Below are 22,200 nucleotides of genomic sequence, written 5' to 3'. Positions count from 1 at the left end.
TCCTCTTTTTACCTTGGGTGAAATAATGTAATAACTTAAGCACCATGTTCTTTAATTGTAAGAATGTAAAAAGAGGAAGGTGCTGTACGTTGAAAAAACGGTAGTGGTGGAAGAAGTGCTTCTAATTATTTAAGTAAAAGTAGAAATACCACAGTAAAAATACTCTATTACATACTGTATAAAAGGCATGTGTTCCAAACATTACTTAAGTGAAAGTATTAAAGTATTAGCATAAAAATATAAGTACTAAAAGTATTCAGTGTGCATTGCCTTAATGTATGTCAGATTATTGTGCACATAATGTTACAACTGGTAAAAGTACTGGTATGTACAATTGGTAAGTACTCTATATACTGCCGTGGAGCTTGTGAATTTCTCATTGTTTCACATAAAAAAAAGGGTCACACACTTTATTCATGCAGTTTATTTCACACCAATGGAACAATCAGCCATATAGCACAGTCTTAATAACCGGTTTTATACAACAACTGCAGCAATAAATCACTGTCTTATGCTGAAAATGGCACAGGAGAGGATGCATGTCAGAGGGAAGGGGTTCCAGAGGCAGAAGGGTAAATGGCCTAGGGGTCATAATACATATGCATATGGCTATTCAAGATGTCACTGAAGGGGGCGCAGCCTATGGGGCCATAAATCAATCACTTTACACCTAGTTTAATAGATGCTGTATTTGTGTACTCTCTAATTAACACTGCATTTGGAATACACAGAGCACTATACAGATGTTTTCATGGAGTGAGTAATACTTTTCTTAAAAAGTAAGCTCATTCAGACTATCTAAAAAGTAATGATATACAGTATTGATGAGGGCTACATATATTGTATCATGTTTCTAATGTAAAACAACATTAAAACAACAGCATCATTTTTCAAATCTTTCCCTCTCCTCCAGGTAATACCAAGATCAACCGGAGGCAGAGCATGCTCTTCTAATGTTGGATGAAGAGGATGGTCAACTACCTGCACTTCACCATCACTTCCCACAAACCTCTCGCATGACCCCACCCCCCTCTACCTGATCAAACACACACACATAAACACGCACACACCCCTCTGAGCTAGTGACTCTGGGTTGAATCTATTTGGGGACTGTTTATTTATTACAGGACCAAGGTGAGGTTGAATTTTTTTGCTGCTAAATTACTACTGTTTGTATTTAACGTGTGTGTGTGTGTGTGTGTGTGTGTGTGTGTGTGTGTGCGTGCAACGTGAAGTTGAGAAGCCATGCACAGCAGTCAGTAAGGTAACTATTTTTCTTCTGACTATGATTCTCCGGCTTCGTCTTAGAATTCCACTGATCTTGATGTCAATGCTGTGATCCATGTTGTTTTTGCTGTCATACTTGGAGACTGAATGCTCTTGTTCATATATACTGTGTGTGTGTGTGTGTGTGTGTGTATATATATATATATATTAGTGCTGTCAGTTAATCACAATCACAACTTAATTGTGCATTTTTTAAAAATCTGTTATAAGTACATTTTCTCAAGTTACTGTACTTAAGTACAATTTTGAGGTATCTGTACTTGAGTATTTTCATTTTCTGTTAATTTATACTTTGATTTCACTACATTATAGAGACAAATATTGTACTTTTTACTCCACTACATCTATTTGATAACTTTAGTTACTTTTCAGAAACAGTAATTCAAATTAAATGAATTAAAATAGTTAAAACTAATTAACTGACATTTTGAATTTTACTGTTGTATTGCTATTTTTACTTACAGTAAGTAAAGAATCTGAATACCCACCACCACTGGTTCTAAATGTACCTTAAAGGGATGCTGAGGTAACTGCGATTATTAAAGGAAGTCCACTACCGTAGTCTCCAGTGAGCGCGACCATGTTTTTTATGTCCCAATGCCTCCAACACTTTAGCTTTCTCCTCTTCGCACAAGTTGTGTATCGTGGTTACAGTGGTGGCTCTTGCAGGCAATTCATTTGTACAGTGTTTGGATGTGATGCAAATTATTTCAATTTTCACCTTAACTTTGACAGCCCTAATATATATACATATTTGGAGTTTATCTTTTGTTTTTCGAGCTTCCGTGACTGATATCTACAACATTTCCAGGTTTAGAAAGTATGGGACAACTAGACAGTCTCACTTGGGGAGGAAATTATTCCTCTGGATTCTTAATTGTCTTATTTCCAGAACTCTTCTTTGAGAGGCCCTGCTTTCCTCATGGGTTCCAGTGAGTGTCAAAAAGCAGGACTGTGAGTGGATTGTGCTACAGTTTTCAGCTGAGGGTAAAAGAAGCATGCACAGTCCAGTCAGACTAGGAGAACTTAAAGCCAACTTTTGGTTCTTTTTTTTCTTTTTGATTCTGGATCAACAACAGGACCAAATCTAAGAAAATAGGGAAGGCAACTGCACAGATGAAAGAGGAATATTGCAATTGAACAGGAAGTCATGTGACATCCCACAGAAAACCAGCAAGCCTTCTCTAAGATCCCTCACAAAACTGCCAGGACTTTAATGCTTAAAAAAAACATGCAAGCTACACTTTGTTGCTCTGTGCCAATTTGGAGATCTCACTACAGTAACTCTGTTTTTAACCTGCACTTCAGTGTTGTTTTTGTTGTTGTTTTTTACATCAGGGACCCGAGCCTCAACACAGCTAAGTTTACCAAACAGTATTAAAATGTGTTCTATGGGTCTGTGACCTTTGACCTCTCCTTGTGAAAAAATGGTGTCATTGTGGCATGTTTTTCAGAAAGAGGACTGAAATGGGAACCAGGGTGGGGTGTTAAAATGGTTGTTTTTCACTTGGCATTGGACCACTGCTTTCTCCAGCACAAGAAAAAAAAAAGGTTTCAAATTGAATTTTTAGATTTAGCTTGTTGTCTGACAGTGATGCTACATATTAAGCCACTTGAGAAATCTCACTTTAGACTGCATGTTTATGGAAGCAAATGGAAAATCTCCCCAACTCGGTTATAAATGCCAACTGTACTTTGTCCTGTATTAATTTAGTTGCATGTATATTTTTCTTAGATGTCATCATGTGTTGGCCAGATTTTTCCAGCAACAGCTATATAATAGAGTTGTTTTACTGTATATCTTTAAAAAAAACTTTGGCATATGTGGGGGGGTTTTGTTGTTGTTGTTGCTGAGAGTTAGAAGGTTGGTTTGTAAGAGACTGTAAGTATGAAGCTACAGCCAGCAACTAAACTAAATTTATCTTTGGGAAACGGGGAGAAACAGATCACCTGGTTCTGGCCGAAGGTTACAAAATCTGCCTACCAGGACCTCTAAAGATCAGTAGTTAACAGGTTATATGTTGCTTGTATAATCTTAACACAAAAGGTTAAAAATTACACATTTTTTAAACAATTGCTTTTACAGAGGGTATTGTGCCAGACTATTTCTTTAGTAGGTGCACTGACTTCATGTATGATAGTCTGGAACATAGTCCTTTGTACAACCATAACCTGCTATTTTTAAAATTTTGATTTATATATAACTTGACTTACCTGTTAGTGAGTTTTAGAAGTGGCATGCAGCATTCTTTCTTTTCTTTGTTCCACATTTTTCACAAATAAAATTCGTTTATTGTCAGAGATTTAAAGGATTTGTCTGAGCAACACGAGTTCTTGGGTAGAACAGTGTTTAAATATGCTCATTAATGACTAAGAGCATTAACAGACTTTAACATAGTTTGTAGCTAATAGTGCAGTAATCCTGTAAACTTACTTTATCTGTCATCATAGTGTAAATCATTTGTGTTTTAAATACTCAACAATTATTGTCCTCACTGGAGAAATAGGCATCATATTATTGGTAGACATTCTGTATTACAATTGCTCCAGACTTATTCCTTGGTAGCTTTAAAGACTTTTTTCCTTCTATGCGTGGATATAATTGTTGCAGTTTGCATTGATGCTTCCTGTTTTTGTGTTGTTTTTTTCCTCGTCTCTCCCTATGACTCTGTCATGACAGCCTAATCAGTACTCATTGCCTCCACCTGCAGCTTATTATCCCAGGTCTCACCAGCACATAAATACTCCTCCCTTCCCTCAGTCAAGCTCTGTATCATAGCTTGTGTTACGGGTATGTTACAATGGTATGTTCACCAGCTCACCTCAGATCCTTGTTTCACAGTTTTCCTGCCAGCACCCCCAGCCTGAACTCCACTTGCTGCCAGACAACCCACATGCTGACAAGACTTGTTTTTCCTGGTTCTCCAGTTAGTATCTCCAGCTTGAACTCCGCATGCTGCCCGACAACACTCAGGCCAAGCAGCCTCCTGTTTCATGCTCTCCCCTCTCCTGGTCTGGTGGTCTGCCTCTCCAATGGTCACCAGCTCTACAGCTCCTTGCTCCACTGCACTTTGAGCAACTGTCTCCCCAGCTCTCCACTCCCCAGCCAGTACCTGCTTTGCCTTTTGTCCTGTCTCCCCAGCCAATACCTGCTCTGCCTCTGTCCCGTCTCCCCAGCCAGTTCCTGTGCTGCCTCTGCCTCATCTCTCCTCTACCCAGTAATCTGATCTTTCTTTTCCAATAAACTCCTTTTGTGTTCCGCTCCCGGTGTGTGTCGATACTTTGGGTCCACTTGTACCATCCCTAACAGTAATTTCCTTGTGATGTAAGAGGGCAGGATTATTTCACTGTGAACTGCAGACTATGCTAATTTGACCTTTTGTACATTAATAGTAGTAACATGCATGAAAAGGAGATTTCTACAGTGGCTAAATATTTATTGTCCTAAAACTGTACTCTTTAAATGTGTGAATGGCCTGAGTTTAGGTATATATGTCTGAACATGTGCATGCGCACGCCTGATGCATTGAAGGCCTGCTGTATTGTGAACTCAACCTCTCTGAAACACTTAACTGCTGGTGAACTGTTGGTGTGTAACTCTTTTTACTGGAACTATTTATTTCTCATAACCACCAAAAATAAATTTAATCTGTTTCATAAAGAGTTTGTGGAGCAGTTGAGTGGTGAAAAAAGTGTGTATTACCAGCTTAAATGAATATAGTAATTCTGAAAAGTAAATCATTTTACTCTAAAATCACTTTACACTCTCTCAAAAAAAAGCAAATCACTGAGAATACACTTCAATTTCTTTATTTAAAAAAATAGCCAGAAGCCATTTTACAAAAAAACACTGCAGTTTTCACCAGGAAAGCTGACTGCATTTACAGAAGTTTTATCATTTTGAAGGTACAGCTGGTATAAGGCTTAAAAGTACAGTGCATTTTTAAAAAAGCATGAAACTATACATAGGGAAGACGTTCATTGTATCAAGAGCAATGAGATACAAAAAACAAGATGACTTCCAGAGCATTTTAATGCTCCAGCTAGAAGGTGTTTGCCAGGAAGGTATCAAGAAGGTTTTGTGTTTGTGGCCACATGTCGCACTCAGACACTCTAGAACTGGACAAATGCATATTGTGTAAGAGTATATTGTGCTGTTGAAAAAGTCCATCAATGTTTTAGTCACTGAATTAGTTGACACCAATCCAACGACAGATTGGATGTGATCTTGGTAAATGAGACAAAACTACTGATTCACTGTTTTGTAAAACAGAATAGCAAACATATTCTATTAGAATAAAGGCTTAGCACTGAAAAAACAGTAAAAGTAAACTATTGTTGCATAAAGAGCACATGGAATGTGTATTTTCAATAAAGCTTATATATATATATATATAAAAAAAACATCCACAGGTGCCACTGTAAAATTGGAATATGTTGACTGCACCCAGTTTTATGAATATATTTTACTTCCTGCTACCTGCACTGTGGCCAGAGGATGTGGAGATAAAATACAGGGCCTGAGGTTACTGCATGTCCGGGAATGTTCCTGTACAGTGACTCGCTGTTTTACCTGACCAGGTCTAACCTACAAGTAGAACCAGTCAGTGAAGCACCCCCATGGCAGTGAATGATCAGCTCATCAGCGCTGAATTTTCCTGGAGCACAGTACCCTGTTTGTTTTGGCTGCTTGAGGCCAGTGTGTCTGCCGCATGCGATGTGTTGCTGGTTAATGAACGGATTAATAATCCATGATGTTACTGTCAGTGCTACATTACCTGTTGGAATTAATTTCACTACTTTGGTACTATATGTGGATGTGTGGGGGAAGATGTAGCGACCACAAGTTGGATTTACTGACTTTGGAGTTACTTGAAAGGGATTGATGTTTGCGCATGCCATGGGCACTTACAATGCCTTCTGTCTCAGTGAGGCCAAGATGTCTCCTGACAACATTTTCACCAGATCTATGTTTTTGGAGGCAGTGGTGTGGACAGTCTATGTCACAGATGTGTACACCAAGTGGAACGAGAGGAAATATATAATGAGATGACAAGCATGATGAGGTCTGACCTTCAGTCACTTTTGTTGCATGAGAAGAAATTCAGAGGCTTTTACATCCTTAAAATAGGAAAACACCAAACCAAACACAAATGTAAAGAACACAAGCAGTTAAACTAGTAAACACACCAAGAAATATCTAATGCAGATATTCTTCTGACAGAGTAAAGCTTCAGATTGAAGCCCCTGTTTTGTCATATAATAAAGGTAACTCCAGTGACTCCAGTGTGGGTTCATCATCTGAGATTAAGTCTATTTGACTTAGTCTGGATCTGTCCTGAATCAGACCAGCTCTGTCTGGTTTGGTCCAGGTATCTCTAATAGGGCTCAGGCTGACATCAGGACCTGTGGGAGCTGTGGGACAACAGCAAGGGAGTCGGAGCATCCACTGAGATGGGTCCATTCAACAGTGTGGGGAACTGCAGGGAAACAATTAAAAGTGGAAATGACCCAGTTCACTCACTGCTCCATTACAAAACTCAGCAATGTTTTCATATCTCGGTCATGAGATAGGACTAGTGACTTAGGCTTTATTGTGATGCTTGTGTGAGCCAGTCTTATATAAGATTACTGGGCAAATACACAAAACTAACAGTGGTTGTACTTCAGTAGCAGGAACCAAAAAATATCTTTCATAATGAAATGTGAAGTGTTTAAAAAATCTTTTCAAAAATCATGTTGTATTTTTCATTTATTTGCTTTTGTGTCATCTGTCATATTCAGTTGGCTGAACTGTTTGACTTCAGCCAGATCATGCACAAACCAATATATGAGAAAATCAATTTGCTATTTAATGAAAGGACAACTTTGCACCCAATAGTTATCAAATCTTTTGTAGTGACTCTAGGATGAGTCCTGGTGGTTCCAAACTTCTTCCATTTACAGATGATGGAGGCCACTGTGCTCATTGGGACCTTCAATGCTGCAGAAATTTTTCTGTACCCTTCCCCAGGTCTATGCCTTGATACAATCCTGTCTCGGAGATCTACAGACAATTCCTTGGACTTCATGGCTTGGTTTGTGCTCTGACATGCACTGTTAACTGTGAGACCTTATATAGACAGGTGTATGCCTTTCCAAATCATGTCCAATCAACTGAATTTTTCACAGGTGGACTCCAATCAAGTTGTAGAAACATCACAAGGATGATCAGTGGAAACAGGAGGCACCACAGAACAATTTTGTGTGTCGTGGTGAATACTTATGTACATGTGATTTTTTTCCTTTTTTATTTTAAAATACATTTGAAAAGATTTCAAACAAACTTTTTCACATTGTCATTATGGGGTATTGTTTGTAGAATTTTGATGACAATAATGACTTTATTCAATTTTGGAATAAGGCTGTAACCTAACAAAATGTGGAAAAAGGTAAGCGCTGTGAATACTTTCTGGATGCATTGTATTACAATTATAGTTTTCACTGTGGCTTTACATTGACTTATACTGTAGTATAAATCAGAACAGTCAGAAATCAGAATCAGAATTAGTGATGGGAATTCTGGCTCTTAAGAGAGGCAGTTCTTAGTTGATCCATCATGTGTGGCTTGAACAGAAATAATTGTGGAAAAAAGGAAATGTGGCTTGGAGCCAGCTCCGATCATTCATTTTAAAGAACCGTTTTGTTCACAATCAACACATCATGGGGGCAACTGTGGTTCAGTGGGTAGAGGATTGGCAGTTCAAATCATGGTGCCTGTAGTCCACATGTCGAAGTGTCCTTGGGCAAGACACTGAACCCCCAAGTTGCTCCTGATGGTTAGAGCCATTGGTGTGAGTCGGTGCTGCAGATGGCTGCCTTGGTTCTGTACCGGAAACAAATTCCTTGTGTGCGTAACATACTTGGCCAAATAAAGGCGATTATTATCATTAATCAGAATCAGCTTTATTGGCCAGGTGTGCTAAATTTGAGTTCAGTACAGTGGCTCTCAATGTGCATGTACATTGTTCTTCTGTAAGGCAGTGAATAAACAAGATAAAGACAGAGAACAAGAAAAGAAAAAGAATGTACAAAAAAGAAAAAGGAATGTGCATTAGGATTTTTTTTTTTAAAAGTACTCAAATATAAAATGTGTATATATACAGTTTAGATGTATTTTTCAGATAGATATATACAAAGCTGTAGTTACAAGACATTGCACTGAGGGTTGTCGTTCTGTTATAACAGTCATGGGTAAAGTGTTGTGGTGATGGCAAGGGGAAAGAAAACTGCCCTTGTGTCTGGTTGTTTTAGTGTACAGTGATCTGTAGCATCATCCAGAGGGTAGGAGTTCAAACAGGCTGGCACTGAAGATTCTTTCTGCAGTCCTGACTGTTTGCTGGAGTCTGTTCCAATCCTGTTTGGTTGCTGAACCAAACCAGACAGTGATGGATGAGCAGAAAACAGATTTGATGATTCCTCTATAGAACTATAACATGCAGTAGGAGTGCAACATGCAGTGCCATGTTGACTGCATCATCTGCTGACCTGTTTGCCCAAAAGGCAAACAGCAGGGGGTCTATGACATCCTTCAGGTCCCTCAAAGGACTAATTACACATGTCAGGGTGTCAGGTCCGTAGCCATTCAGTCCACTGATGGATGTTTTTTTTGGAACTGGGATGATAGTGGAGTGTTTGAAGCAGGAGGGGGACTTCGCGCTCTGTTGAACATGTGTGAAGATGGGGGCCATCTGATCAGCACAAGCTTTTAGAAGGGACCTGGTGCCTTTCTGATCTTTAGTTTTTTTCAAAAGGCCATGCACATCCATTTCAGAGACCTTCAGGGGTGGGGGACTGGGAGGAATGAAGGTGACTATGGAGAGCAGCTGCTGGGTTCAAGGTGAGAGGTGTGGAGTTCCACTTCTCAAACCTACAGTAAAACACATCCAGGTCATCTGCCAGTTGATGGTCTTCCACGATGGGGTGGGGGGTTCATGTAGCCAGTGATGTTTTGTAGAGTTATCCACACAAATGAGGGGTCATTGGCTGAAAACTGGTTTTTCAGCTTTTTGGAGTAGCTCCTGTTTGCTACTCCGATCTCCCTTTTATTGTGTTCCTGGCCTGCCTGTACAGAATCCTGCCCCCACTTCTATAGGCCTCCTCTTTGGCACAATGAAGCTGCTCGAGTCTCACTGTGAACCAGGGCTTATTGTTGTTGTATGTGCAGAAGGTCTTGGTGGGAACACACATATACTCATAGAAGCTGATGTATGATGTCAGTGTGAGTGAGTTCATCCATGTCTGTAGAGCTTCAGGTACACTCCAATCAGTGCAGTCAAAGGTCCTATAGAGGGCTGCTGCCCCTCCGATCAAAATGTCCACACAGCTTTTTGCATTAGCAAAAACCAGAGAAAAGGTGTTTGGAGTGACTTGTCTGATGTTTAGTGGCTCTCCTCTGGCAAAGGTAATCCAGGATGGATTGGAGAAGACTGTTGTTTTTCCTCATTTTCTCAAACACATGAGAGAGCGCATAATTGAGGCAGCCATCCGCAGCGCTATATTTTATTTTAATCAAGTTTTTATAGTTGAAAGTTAAAGCAAAAAGACAGCTATCACAGTGATTGAGGCGATATGATGATACTGTTTAAATGTGAGAATATTGGTGCACATTTTCAGACAGTGTTTCCTGGAACACATTCATGGTGTTGCATTTGCTTGGTATGATGTTGCCCCAAAGACAAAGTGCATGCAAAAACAAAACACTCTTCAAATCCAAAAGCACAAGCAAAAATCAAAGTGAATGCAAAAACAAAATGCTCTTCAAATCTAAAAAAGCAAATAAAAGTCAAAGCTCATGCAATATCAAAACAATTCAAATCCAAAATTGCATGCAAAAACAAAATGCGCTGACACACTGAGCCCGTGCAAAGATAAGTTAGTCAGTTAGTTGACTTCAATTCAGGTTATGAGCTCAGTATTATCATCACGACATTTGTCAATAGAACATGAATTTAGTTTATCCAACAGTAACATTATGTTTAAGTTTCACTTTTGTCATTAAGTTAGTGAAAATTTCTGGTGCGACAAGGTCTGTGTTCATCTAATAAATGGCAAATGGTCTTATGTATATTTATATAGCGCTTTTTTATGCAGTGTAGCACTCAAAGCGCTACACTATTTTCTATTCACCCATTCACACACACAGGCATTTACAAACTCACACACTGATGGTACAGCCACCAGGAGCAACTTGGGATTCAGTGTCTTGCCCAAGGATACTTTGACATATGAACTGGAGAAGCCGGGATTTCAACCACCAACCTTCCCATTAGGAGACAACCTGCTCTACCTCCTGAGCCACAGCCACCCCTAATAGTGTTGTTTTTCTCTATTTATAGTTATTAAAACTACTAGACACCCAAAGGTTTTCATTCAGTAGCAAGTTACATCATATTGAGATGATGTTTTCACATTGTGCTGATGTTATACATGCTTATACACAAAATTTTATACTGTTTGTTTTTAATGACATTTTGCTTTTGACTTGTCTCTTGCCTCAGACATGGAAGAGGGTTTTGATAAGAGGCCTCTTCAAAATTTGTTGGTACACTTATTGTAAACTCTACTGTGGTCATCATGAACTGAACTTACCATAGCAAGGCCATCCAATCAGCAGACATGGGTGCACAAATATAAAAATTACAAAAGCCACACTGAGAAATGTTGTACCTCATATACACTGCCACGTTAATAGTCGAACTTGTACAATTGTATGCACTTCAATGCAACACGTCCAACTTAACATCTGTGTTTATGAAGCTCAAAATATTTCAGTTTTTGGTAAAATGTCAAATGTATAAATTCTTTTATATGTTGAATGTATGAATTGAATGTATAGGGTGGAGTCAGCTAAAATGATCCACTTTTTGGTAAATTGTATATAAGATTATAAAATATGCTATGGATGATATTTAATACGATTTGATAAACTGCCATGAGTCTCAAATATTTATGTTAAAAAATGTGGAACAATATAATTGTTTTGTAATTGTGAGAGTTACTGTCAGCAGGTGACCTCCTAAGCTACCACTCAATGTTCAGCTAAAATGGGCCAATGTGAAAGGGAACAACAAAATAATTTCAGATGAAATTATTTTCATTTTAACAGCAGATTGACAGTAAACAGCCTTTTGTTTGCCATAGTAATACTGTAAATACATTTCATGAAAAAAAAACACTGAACTGAATTGAACAATCCCAAATCAGAAAAAGTTGGGACGGTATGTAAAATATAAATTAAAACTGAAAACAGTGATTTGCAAATCAGCTGTGTCCTGTATTACATTGAAAAAATACAGCAGCACATTATTTGATGTGATACTTTATCAATTTTATTTTTTGTTCAAAATAGACGCTGACTTCAATTCTGATGCCTGCAACACATTCCAAAACATTTGGGACAATAAACTTATAACAAAAGATGTTTAGGGACTGTGATTAAAGTGGCCATGGCATGCTCATTTCCTGCCATTTAATGTTTAATCTTGGGTACCTCTAGATTAGATTTGCACACCTCATAACTCCAGATATTCTGTAATTATTTCAGAACAATAAAACCAGAAAGCCTCTTCTGCCTTCTTAGTTTGTGAACAAGCACAACTACTGCTGCCAGTTTTGTTGAAAGTGGACAGCACAATGAACTGCAACAGCATTAATTAATTTGAATTTCTCCTTCATAGATGCGTAGCTAAACAACAGTATATGTACTGATGAAAAGAGATTTGTAACACTCTAAACAAAGCAGGTAATTGAGAAACCCTATATTTTAACTGACATAATCCATACATAGTAACTTCTCCAGCCTTACAACAGTTCTCTCTAACATTACAGAAACAATGCATTAAGAGACATGCAACGTGTTTTTTTAAACTTACTCTCAAGTCCCACTGAGTAGTGGAAACATCACTTCCTTTCATGTAGACCCAAGGTCGGTAAATCCAACCGGTGATCACTGCATGGGTTTCACTTGCCAGCTGATCATAGGTTAGACCTGGTCAGGTAGAACAGCAAGTCCCTGTACAGGAACATTCCCGGACATGCAGTCCTGTATTTTTTTCCACATCCTATGTCACAGTGCAGGCTACAGGAGGTAAAATACATACAGTGCCTATAAAAAGTATTCATCCCCGTGGATGTTTTACCCTTTTATTGATTTTATAAATCAGTCATGGTCAATAGAATTTAGTTTTGTTTTTTTGACAAACAAAAACTTTTTAATGTCAAAGTAATATCAATTAAATAAAAATATGTAATTGGAAATAAGTGATTGCATAAATATTCATGCCCTTCGAGTCAGTATTTAGTAGATGCACCTTTGGCTGCAATCACAGGTCAAGGTCTATGTGGATAGATCTCAATCAGGTTTGCACATCTGGACACTGCAATTTTACTCCATTCTTTTTTGGAAAACTGCTCAAGCTCTGCCAGGTTGAATGGGGATCAGATGTGAACAGCCCTTTTCAAGTCCAGCCACAAATTGGGGCAAAAGGACCAGACAGCATCCCTGGGAGGGCCTCAGGGCATGTGCCAGCGAACTGGCTGATGTTCTCATCACCATCTTCAACCTCTCTTATATTGTGTTCTTGTTGTATTTTTTATTTGCTTCTTACTGCCTGTTTAGATGTGTTATTGCTAATCTACTTTATATTTCACTTGTATTGTGTGGCATTCATGTAGACGGCAAAGTAAGAATTTCATTGTACAGGGAGGGGTGAATATTTATGCAATCACTTATTTCCCCTTTACATATTTTTATTTAATTGACATTACTTTATAGAAACCTGTTTTCACTTTGACATTAAAGAGGTTTTATTTGTTTTGTTTTTTCAAAAAAGCCAAATTATATTGACCATCATTGATTTATATACATAATAAAAAGGTAAACCATCCAAGGGGGTGAATAATTTTTATAGGCACTGTATATACACAAAACCAGGCGCTGTCGAAAAATTCCGCTTTTTTGGCACAGATGGATGTCAGTCAAACTCACATGAATGGGCCTGGTGATTATGACCATTCAAGGAAATCCTTAAATTTTCACATAAGACTTAACATATTAGAAAAAAGGTCTCTTGAGCAAAAGTTTACAAGATTTCTATAAACTGAGTTGCTTCTGCATAGAAGTACTATAATATATGTACACCTCATTTTTTTGAGATTTAGATCAAGGGCTGTGTACATGAGGTACAATATTAGGTGTAACACTGTGTTGCAACTAACCCTGCTTATGTATAGAATGACAAGAAGTTATTTATTTGCAAATAATCCATATTTTGCTGACCTGTGATGTTATTTTTATTTGCTGTCCTAACTTGTGGACAACACACAGTCCCATGTTACTTGTTGCTTGATATACCATAGAACTATACAGTACTGAATTATTGTTTTCACCAAGTTTTCAGACTTTTCTAGCCAGTGTTATAACACTGTCTGTTACAATTAACCTCACCCATAGGGTAAGATGTAACATTGTGTCTCCCATCATTGTCAGTGGAGTTGTACAAGAATGGTAGAACAAAGTACAAGTGTTCATTTGTAAAAGAGATGTATATGTTGCTTGTGTAAAAACATGATTGTTCCAACTCAATTTTTTTTTTAAATTTTTCTCAAAAACCAAAATGTGTTAGGTTGTACCCCATGCTCCCCTAGTGAAACTACTAGTTTAAACTAGTTAAATGTAGTTCAGTCCTCCCCAACACTGGCTGTGACATGATATGATTTCTTTGTTTCCTACAGCTGTCCGATCTGACTACCGGTGCATCAGAGGAGGACAGTGTGATCTTGGTTAATTTGTGTTCTCGGGATGAAAACCCTGAGCATTACATACTAAACAGCTTACTGCTGTGTATATGTATGTGTGTGTGTGCCTTTGTATTACTTACATCATGAGGACTGAAACCTGTTAACACACTCATACTGTGGGGACTCGGCCATCCTTGTGGGGACCAGAAGCTAGTCCCCACAAGGAAATCACTGAATTTTAGGGTGGCAACATGGTTTAGAGTTAGGATGAGGTTAGGTGTTAGGCAAGTGTTAGGGTCACGGTTAGGTGTTAGGCAAGTAGTGGTTATGGTTAAGGTTAGGAAAAGTCTACCGGAAATGAATGTAAATCAATGTAAGGTCCCCACAAGGAATGAAAACACAGTGTGTGTGTGTGTGTGTGTGTGTGTGTGTGTGTGTGTGTGTGTGTCAGAGAGTTGAAATTGGTGGAAGGTGACCAACAGGCCCTCTCCCTTTCCCCCCTCGCCAACAGGATGTTGCCCCCTCTTTTGTCCACTTCTTTTCTGTAGCTTATTTTAAAATCGTGGCACAGGGTAAATCACACATACACAAAGATCACAATGAAAATTGTGCAGGTAAATTTGTGGTGTGAAATTACTATAAAAGCTCAGTTATAAGTGAAGAATTTGCTGTAAATAGAGACAGTTTATAGGCAGACAGAGATTCTGAATCCATCAACACCAGTGTAAGATAGTGTTTTTACATGAACTGAAATCATTAGAGCTTGGAATTAGACAAATGTTTTGATGTAGGTGTAAATGAAACTGTGTAACTTTTGCTGAATAGCGGTCGCCATAACCACATGTGACAAGTAGCACAAATAGAGACAAATCCAAAGGCCAGCAAGCTTACTCAGTATTGTTGGTTTCAATATACTGTAGCTAATATTAGCCACCAAAAGCTAATGGTCATTCTGGAGCAGGTAGCAGCAAAGGCCCTATGTGTATTCAGCTGAGCACAGGTGAGTTAATTTCTTATGATTCCCCCTTTTCATTTGTAACCGTTCCATCATCTCAGTAGGGTAAAAAGGCTGGTTTTGTGGGCTCAGGATTAGATGTAAATCATCATATTATTAAACAGCATCTGAAACCCCATTCCTCCACACTGTTTTAGCCCCTTTTCCACTGCCTGGCACTGCCTGGCACTGGCTCAACTTTGGCAATACCAAATGGTGATGAGTAAACACTGTAGTCTAGTGACTGGTCAGAAAAATCGTGTCATCAATGTGTGAGACGTCCCGGAATAAAGAAAGCTCAATTTTTAAAAGCAACGTTATTTAAAGTCCCCATGGCATGCTTCTTCCAGCCATTTAATGTTTAATCTTGGGTACCTCTAGATTATCTTGGCACCCCTCATAACTCCAAATAGTCTATAATTTTTTTCAGAATAATAAAACCAAAAAGCTTCTTCCTAAAAAATGAGAGGATAATTCATGAATGCACACAACATGCACAGGTGAAAAAAAAGATTTGTAACACTGTAAATAAAAGGGGTAGTAGAGAAATCCCATATTTTAACTGGCATAATGCAGACATAGTAACTTCTTTCATCTTTACAATTTTCTCTAACCTTACAGAAATAAGGTATTAACAGACACGCAACATGTTAAGTCCCACCAAGTAGTGGAAACATCACTCCCTTTCATGTAGCTCCACAGGTCACTACATCCAACTGGTGGTTGCTGCGTCTTCACCCACACTACCACATAAAGTCCCAAAGCAGTGAAATTCATTCCAACAGGTAGCGTAGCTCTGACATTAACATCATGGGTCATTAATCCACTTCTTAACCAGTCAGGTAGAACAGTGAGTCCCTGTACAGGGAAATTTCCGGACATGCAGTAACCTCAGAATCTGTATATTTCTCCACATCCTCTGGTCGCAGTGCAGGCATCAGGAGGTAAATTATATCCACAAATCCGCACGCCATCGAAAAAATTCAGTTTTTACAATGGTAAATGGTCTAATACTTGTATAACGCTTTTCTATGCAATGCAGCACACTCAAAGCGCTTTCACACTATTTAGCCATTCACCCATCCGCACTCACAAATTCACACACCGGTGTCATCACTGGGAGCAACTGGGGGTTCATTGTCCTGCTCTAGGACACTGGGACATGTGGACTGGAATTGAACCGCTAATCCTCCAGTCTTCCTGTCTGTTCTGTCCTTCTGGAGGATTCTTGGAAGACCTCCTGAGCCACAGCCACCCCCAAAAGCCGCCATGGACGTGTATGGTTTTTAATAAGTTTTATTGAAAACATACATAACAAAAAAAAAGGCAGTATAACATTTTGCCAATATGGTGGGGTCACCAGTGGATGTCAGGTAAGCTCACGTGAACGCACAATGGCCTGGATTTTATGCCCATTCAAGGAGATCCTTAAACTATCATTAATACTTTATTTTGGTAGAAAAAAAGTCTTGTGTGCGAGAGTTTGCAAGACGTGTATAAACTGAGTTACTTCTGCATAGAAATACTAGAACATATGTACACCTCACGTCTAAGATGATAATTTGCCATTGTAACATGGTTGATAAGTCAGAAAACAAGGAAAAGCATGCCATGGGCCCTTTAACACTAACTACTTCTTTACTATAGTTACTGTACTAACTAAAAACAGCCACATACCTAGAATCAAGAACAGTATACTTTTGATGTCCTCGACTGTTACAGTGGAGGTTGGTAATGATAATCACTTTTATTGGCCATGTATGTTACACTCACAAGGTATTTGTCTCTGGTACAGATCCGAGGCAGCCATCTGCGGCGCCAACTCTCTTTCTTACACATACACCTATGGCTGTGTGTCTCTGCAAGGCACTGCTCTGGCCATCGGGAGCAACTTGGGGTTCAGTGTCTTGCCCAAAGACACTTCGACATGTCGACTTGGGAGAATGGGAATCGAACTGCTGATCTTTCAGTTAGGGGACAACCAATCTACCTCCTGGCCACCCCATGTGACAATATCACAGCAGTATAATACGGTGTCTCTGTGACAACCAGCTATACTGATAGGGAACCATCTGCAGTGAAAAACCAAGCACCCAGTACCAAAAGCAAGTAGAGCTGTGTTGAGCTGTGTTGAGCTGAGTTGAGCCAGTACCAGGCAATGGAAAAGTGGCTTTTGATGCAGGAACTGGGGGGCTGCATCTGAAAATTGACAGCCCCACAATCACACCCACTTTTGAACTTTTCTCCAAAGCTTCTTTCTTATTCCTCCCACAACTATTAATGTGCTGTCATTCAGATTCAAAAGCTAACCTGTCTTGTCCATCTCTATGACAGCAGACTTTTCCCTTCTTTTGTATGCCAGTTTACAACAGCTATAAACACTTGGTCAGACAACACATGATAGATTTAAAACATACCTTAGCCTTTAGCTAGCTCTGTCTTCTTCTGGTTGAATCTAGCCTGAAGTCCTGATGTAGGTTAAGGTATGGGCTGAAGTTCAGTTTATTAGTGTGAGCTGAGATACACTGGATAAAATTTCGGTTTAAGCATGTATAAGAGCTAAGAAAAGGATTAGGTGCTTATGAAATACTAGCAATTATTGAACGTCCTCATGTGCAAGGCAATAAGGTGTGCATGAGTATACCTGGAAGAGGGGGCCATGGCTCTGCAGCTGGGTGGGGCTCAGGGGGCCCAATGGGCTCAGGCTGGACCAAAGATGGATACTGGAGAGTAGAGGACTGGGAGTGAGCACCAGACCAGAAGGAGTCTACATAGACAAAACCCCAGAAGAAATGTTAGAGAATTAATACATCAATACAATATGGAAGTTATGGAGTTTATTCTAGCAAAAATTTTACAAAAGTTTGGCAAAGTTGTCACATCATTCAGTCAAAGCCAAGTCTGCCTTAACTCATGTCTACCAGACACACTGACTTGGCAGACTGACTCACTGTAGTTCAGGAAGCTTCATTTTTGTAGAATTCATTGCATCTATTTTCTTCAGTCCCGTTTTCATTCGGTCTCTATATATTTAACTAAGACCACTTTAGTTTTCTTTCTGATTCATGAAAACATAAGACTCTGTTCTACCACAACAGCCAGGAATGAAAAATTCTAAAATAAAAATTTCTAAAATGTGTTTGTATGTACTTTCTCACTATAGATGCAACTGCTGAGGGCACTGTGTTACTGTTTCAGTTTTTTAGATTAGATTAAACTTTATTGTCATTACACATGCACAAGTACAAGGCAACGAAATACAGTTTAGCATCTAACCAGAAGTGCAATAACAGCAGTGCAGAGCGCACAGTATCTACAGCAGGTACAGTCAGTACTAATTTACCAATAGATATGTACAATTGATATTTACATTAAGTTATACAAGGTAATATACAATATACAACAGACTTTATGGATTTAAATTACAAATAATGGATAAGGTACATTCAGCTATAAAACACTAGTGCAATGGGATGAAATTGAATGAAATAGTGCAGAATAAGAAGATAAATTACATTAATTAACAGTGCAATGGATGTAAATAGTGCAAAGATAAATACACCGTATCTGCATATGTACAGTACAGTGTACAAATAAATAACAGAGCAGTTTTTAACAATGGTGACCAGCATGCTATATGCTTATTTCAGCTAAAAGGCAAATAAACTTTTGTATTTTTTTTTCCATGGGCAGCCTGGGGGGGTTAAGGTCCTTACCATGAAACATCTCATCTCATCTCATCACCTTTATTTGGCCAAGTATGTTACACACAAGGTATTTGTTTCTGGTACAGAACCAAAGCAGCCATCTGCGGCGCCAACTCACACCGATGGCTCTAACCATCGGGAGCAACTTGGGGGTTCAGTGTCTTGCCCAAGGACACTTCGACATGTGGACTGCAGGGACTTTGATTCAAACCTCCAACCCTCTGCGTTTTGGTTATATTGGTGCTACAGATTATATCACGGTGCTACAGAGGGCATGTAACACAGACTTAAAGACTCCTTTTATCAACTGCAAACCCTTCTATGCTCCCCGTGAATTCTCAAGCTTCATCCTGGTTGGTGTCTATTTAAAACCGAACTCCCACACCAGCGCACTACAGCTCCTGGCCGAACTGATAACTAGCGTAGAAGTGGAACATCCTGACTCCCCACTCATTGTTCTAGGTGACTTTAACAGAGCAAATTTCACCCAAGAACTGCCCAAATACGAACAGCACGTCACCTGTCCCACCAGGGACAAAAATCACACTGGACCACTGCTACACAGCGATAAAAGACACCTATCGCTCTGTCCCCCGCACAGCCCTTGGACTCTCTGATTACTGTATGGTCCATTTTATCCTATCCTACAGGCAGAAACTTAAAGCTGTGAAGCCTGTGGTCAAAATAGTGAAGGACTGAGCGGGCTAAGTCAGAACTACAAGGCTGCTTAAACTGTATGGACTGGGATGTATTTGAGGCTGCAGCTACAGACCTGGATGAACTCACTGACATTGTGACATCCAACATCAGCTTTTGTGAGGATATGTGTGTGCCCACCAAGTCCTTCTTTATATACAACAACAACAAGCCCTGGTTCACAGCAAGATTCAAGCAGCTTCGTCATGCCAAAGAGGAGGCTTACAGAAGTGGGGACAGGATTCTGTACAGCCAGGCAAGGAACACACTGACAAGGGAGATCAGAGCAACAAAGAGGAGCTATCATCAGCATCAGCATCACTGGCTACAGGAAACCAGTCCCCCCTGGTGTGTGTGGGGCCCCCATCTTCACACTCATCTTCAACAGGTCACTGGAAATGTGTGAAGTCCCCTCCTGCTTCAAACACTCCACCATCATCCCAGTCCCCAAGAAAACCTCCATCAGTGGAATGAACAACTATAGACCTGTTGTCCTGACACATGTAGTTGTGAAGTCCTTTGAAAGACTGGCGTCGGCCCAATTGAAGGACATTGTTGACCCCCTGCTGGACCCCCCTGCAGTTTGCCTACCGGGCAAACAGGTCAGTGGATGATGCAGTCCACATGGCAGTGTGTTAAATCCTGCAACACCTCGACTCCCCAGAGACCTCTGCACGGGCCCTCTTTGTGGACTTCAGCTTGGCATTCAACACCATCATCCCGGACATCCTCCACTCCAAACTGACCCAGCTCACTGTGCCTGCCCCCACCTGTCAGTGGATCACTAGCTTCCTGACAGACAGGAGACAGCAGATGCGACTGGGGAAATCCACATCCAGCACCTGAACAATCAGCACAGGCACCGCCCAGGAATGTGTGCTCTCCCTTCTGCTGTTTTCACTCTACACCATTGACTGCATCTCAAAGAACCCTTCTGTCAAGCTCCTAAAGTTTGCAGATGATACAACGGTCATTGGTCTCATCTGAGACGGTGATGAGTCAGCCTACAGATGGGAGGTTGAGCAGCTAGTCCTGTGGTGTAGCCGCAACAACCTGTAGCTGAACACGCTCAAAACAGTGGAGATGACAGTGGACTTCAGGAAGAGCCCCCCCACCTTACCCCCGGCAGTGCTGTGTCAGCAGTAGAGTCCTACACGTTCTATTCCCCGTGTCCAGCACACCTGGCCAATAAGCTGATTCTAATATCTGTGTACTGGAAACAGGAAACTTGTGTGTAACATACTTGGCCAATAAAGGTGATTATCCTTATCTTTATTCTTAAAATACTAGCTTTGAGTACCAAAGACCAGCAACCATTGCAAACTGGTTTCAGGTGAGTTTTTAATCAAGTCATTGCAGGGACTATTTTGGCTATAATCTAAAGTGAAATGGGGAAAAGGCTTTTGTTGTTCCTGAATTCTGAAATGGTTCCTGTGGTTGAAAAGAGGTTGTAGATACTAAAACTAACAAAGTGCCAGTAAATCAGGAACTTCAGGATCACATCGCTTCATTTATAAATCTACTCCCTCCTTCTCTCTCTTGCCTCCTCCGTTCTTTCCACTTCCTCCCTGTCTACACGTCTGATTTTCATTATGCAGAATTTCTTCCCGTCCACCATTGTCTATAACTCTTCTTCTTTCCTCACCTTACCCACTGTATTTACAGAAGCACCAGTGTGTATACAGTGGTGTCCTGACATGTGTAAAGTGTGAGGGGGTACCTGTGCCATGACAAAGGCAGGGATTAGGGACCCTGAAGGCAGTGTTGGGCTGCTGGAAATGGAGACCAGGTTACTTCCTGTCAGGAGAAGGGAAGGGGTGGAGATTTCTAAGTCTTTGAGTTTCCTTGCCTTTGAAGACACACTATTGGCTAATCCTCTCCTCTCTGGTGTGGTGGTGCTCTGTGACCTCTCCCTCTCCTTCTCCTTCTGACCTGATGACAGGTTTAGAGGTTGAGCACTCTGCTCTAACTCATCAGTATTGGTGCTCTGACTCTGCCTCCTCCACTGTGTGTGGGTGGGGCTTTGTGGTGGGGAAGAGGAGCAGGAGGACGAACAGGCTTGCTGAGGAGATGGCCTGGAGGACTGAGAGGTGTCACTTGGAGATTGTGGGGGCATTGTGGGGAGGGAGGAATGGTCATGATTGGTTATGAATCGGATGACAGAGGAGCTCTCCTCCTGGTGATTGGATGTGGGATCTGTTTTGATTGGCCGGTGTGGTTCTAACGGATGCTGCAAAGAGCTGATGGTGAAGGAGGAATACAGACCAGAGTGGAGGTATTTGTTTTTTCCACCCCCATCCTCATCTTCAGCCTCGGGCTCTGATGTTGCGCTTCCACTTTCCTCACTGTTACAGCCTGACTCCACCACCGCTGGGTCTATCTTCAGACTCTCAGGGAACGACACGAACTTGTAGACAAACTTCTGGCCAATCACCTTCTTAATTATGTTCTGCAGGAAAAAGAAGATATCTTATTTTAACAGTTTTGGTATGATCATTCCAGTTGGGTTTCATGGCTTTATGGACATAAAACATCATCAAACCACTTCAAGAGGTTGGCATTGTAAGTATGTAGTTTTGAAATGTATGCATATGTTGTGTACTTTGTCATAGTAGTAACGCAGGGCTCTGCTCAGCTTGTCATAGTTCATGTTGGTCTTGTTCTTCCGTAGCCCCCACAGCTTGGCCACTTCCTCAGACTTGAGCAGTTTGAACTCGCCATCGTTGGATGTCCAGC

At 40.3% G+C, this 22,200-nt stretch overlaps 2 protein-coding genes across 3 annotated transcripts in view; one reads left to right on the top strand and one right to left on the bottom strand.

Annotated features, from left to right (window-relative positions):
* Positions 1–1,536, top strand: part of cdk17 (cyclin dependent kinase 17) — a 53,256-nt gene extending 51,720 nt beyond the window's left edge. For both annotated transcript variants that reach the window (XM_020601306.1, XM_020601305.1), the window contains one exon: positions 914–1,536. In XM_020601306.1, coding sequence (XP_020456962.1) covers positions 914–954 — 41 coding nt within the window. In that variant the 3' untranslated portion in view covers positions 955–1,536. The remainder of the gene's footprint in view (positions 1–913) is intronic.
* Positions 1,537–6,027: 4,491 nt separating this feature from the next.
* On the bottom strand, positions 6,028–22,195 carry elk3 (ETS transcription factor ELK3; the record flags this gene model as incomplete). The annotated part of the gene is made up of 4 exons (XM_020601526.1): positions 6,028–6,767; positions 17,706–17,828; positions 21,185–21,913; positions 22,067–22,195. Coding segments are annotated over 4 exons (1,062 nt in total), but the record flags the coding sequence as incomplete, so codon positions are not given.
* Between the last annotated feature and the right edge of the window lie 5 nt (positions 22,196–22,200).

This window comes from Monopterus albus, unplaced genomic scaffold (assembly GCF_001952655.1).
Source record: "Monopterus albus unplaced genomic scaffold, M_albus_1.0 scaffold51.1, whole genome shotgun sequence".
NCBI classification, from domain to species: domain Eukaryota; kingdom Metazoa; phylum Chordata; class Actinopteri; order Synbranchiformes; family Synbranchidae; genus Monopterus; species Monopterus albus.
This window is presented reverse-complemented; position numbering and strand designations above follow the sequence as displayed.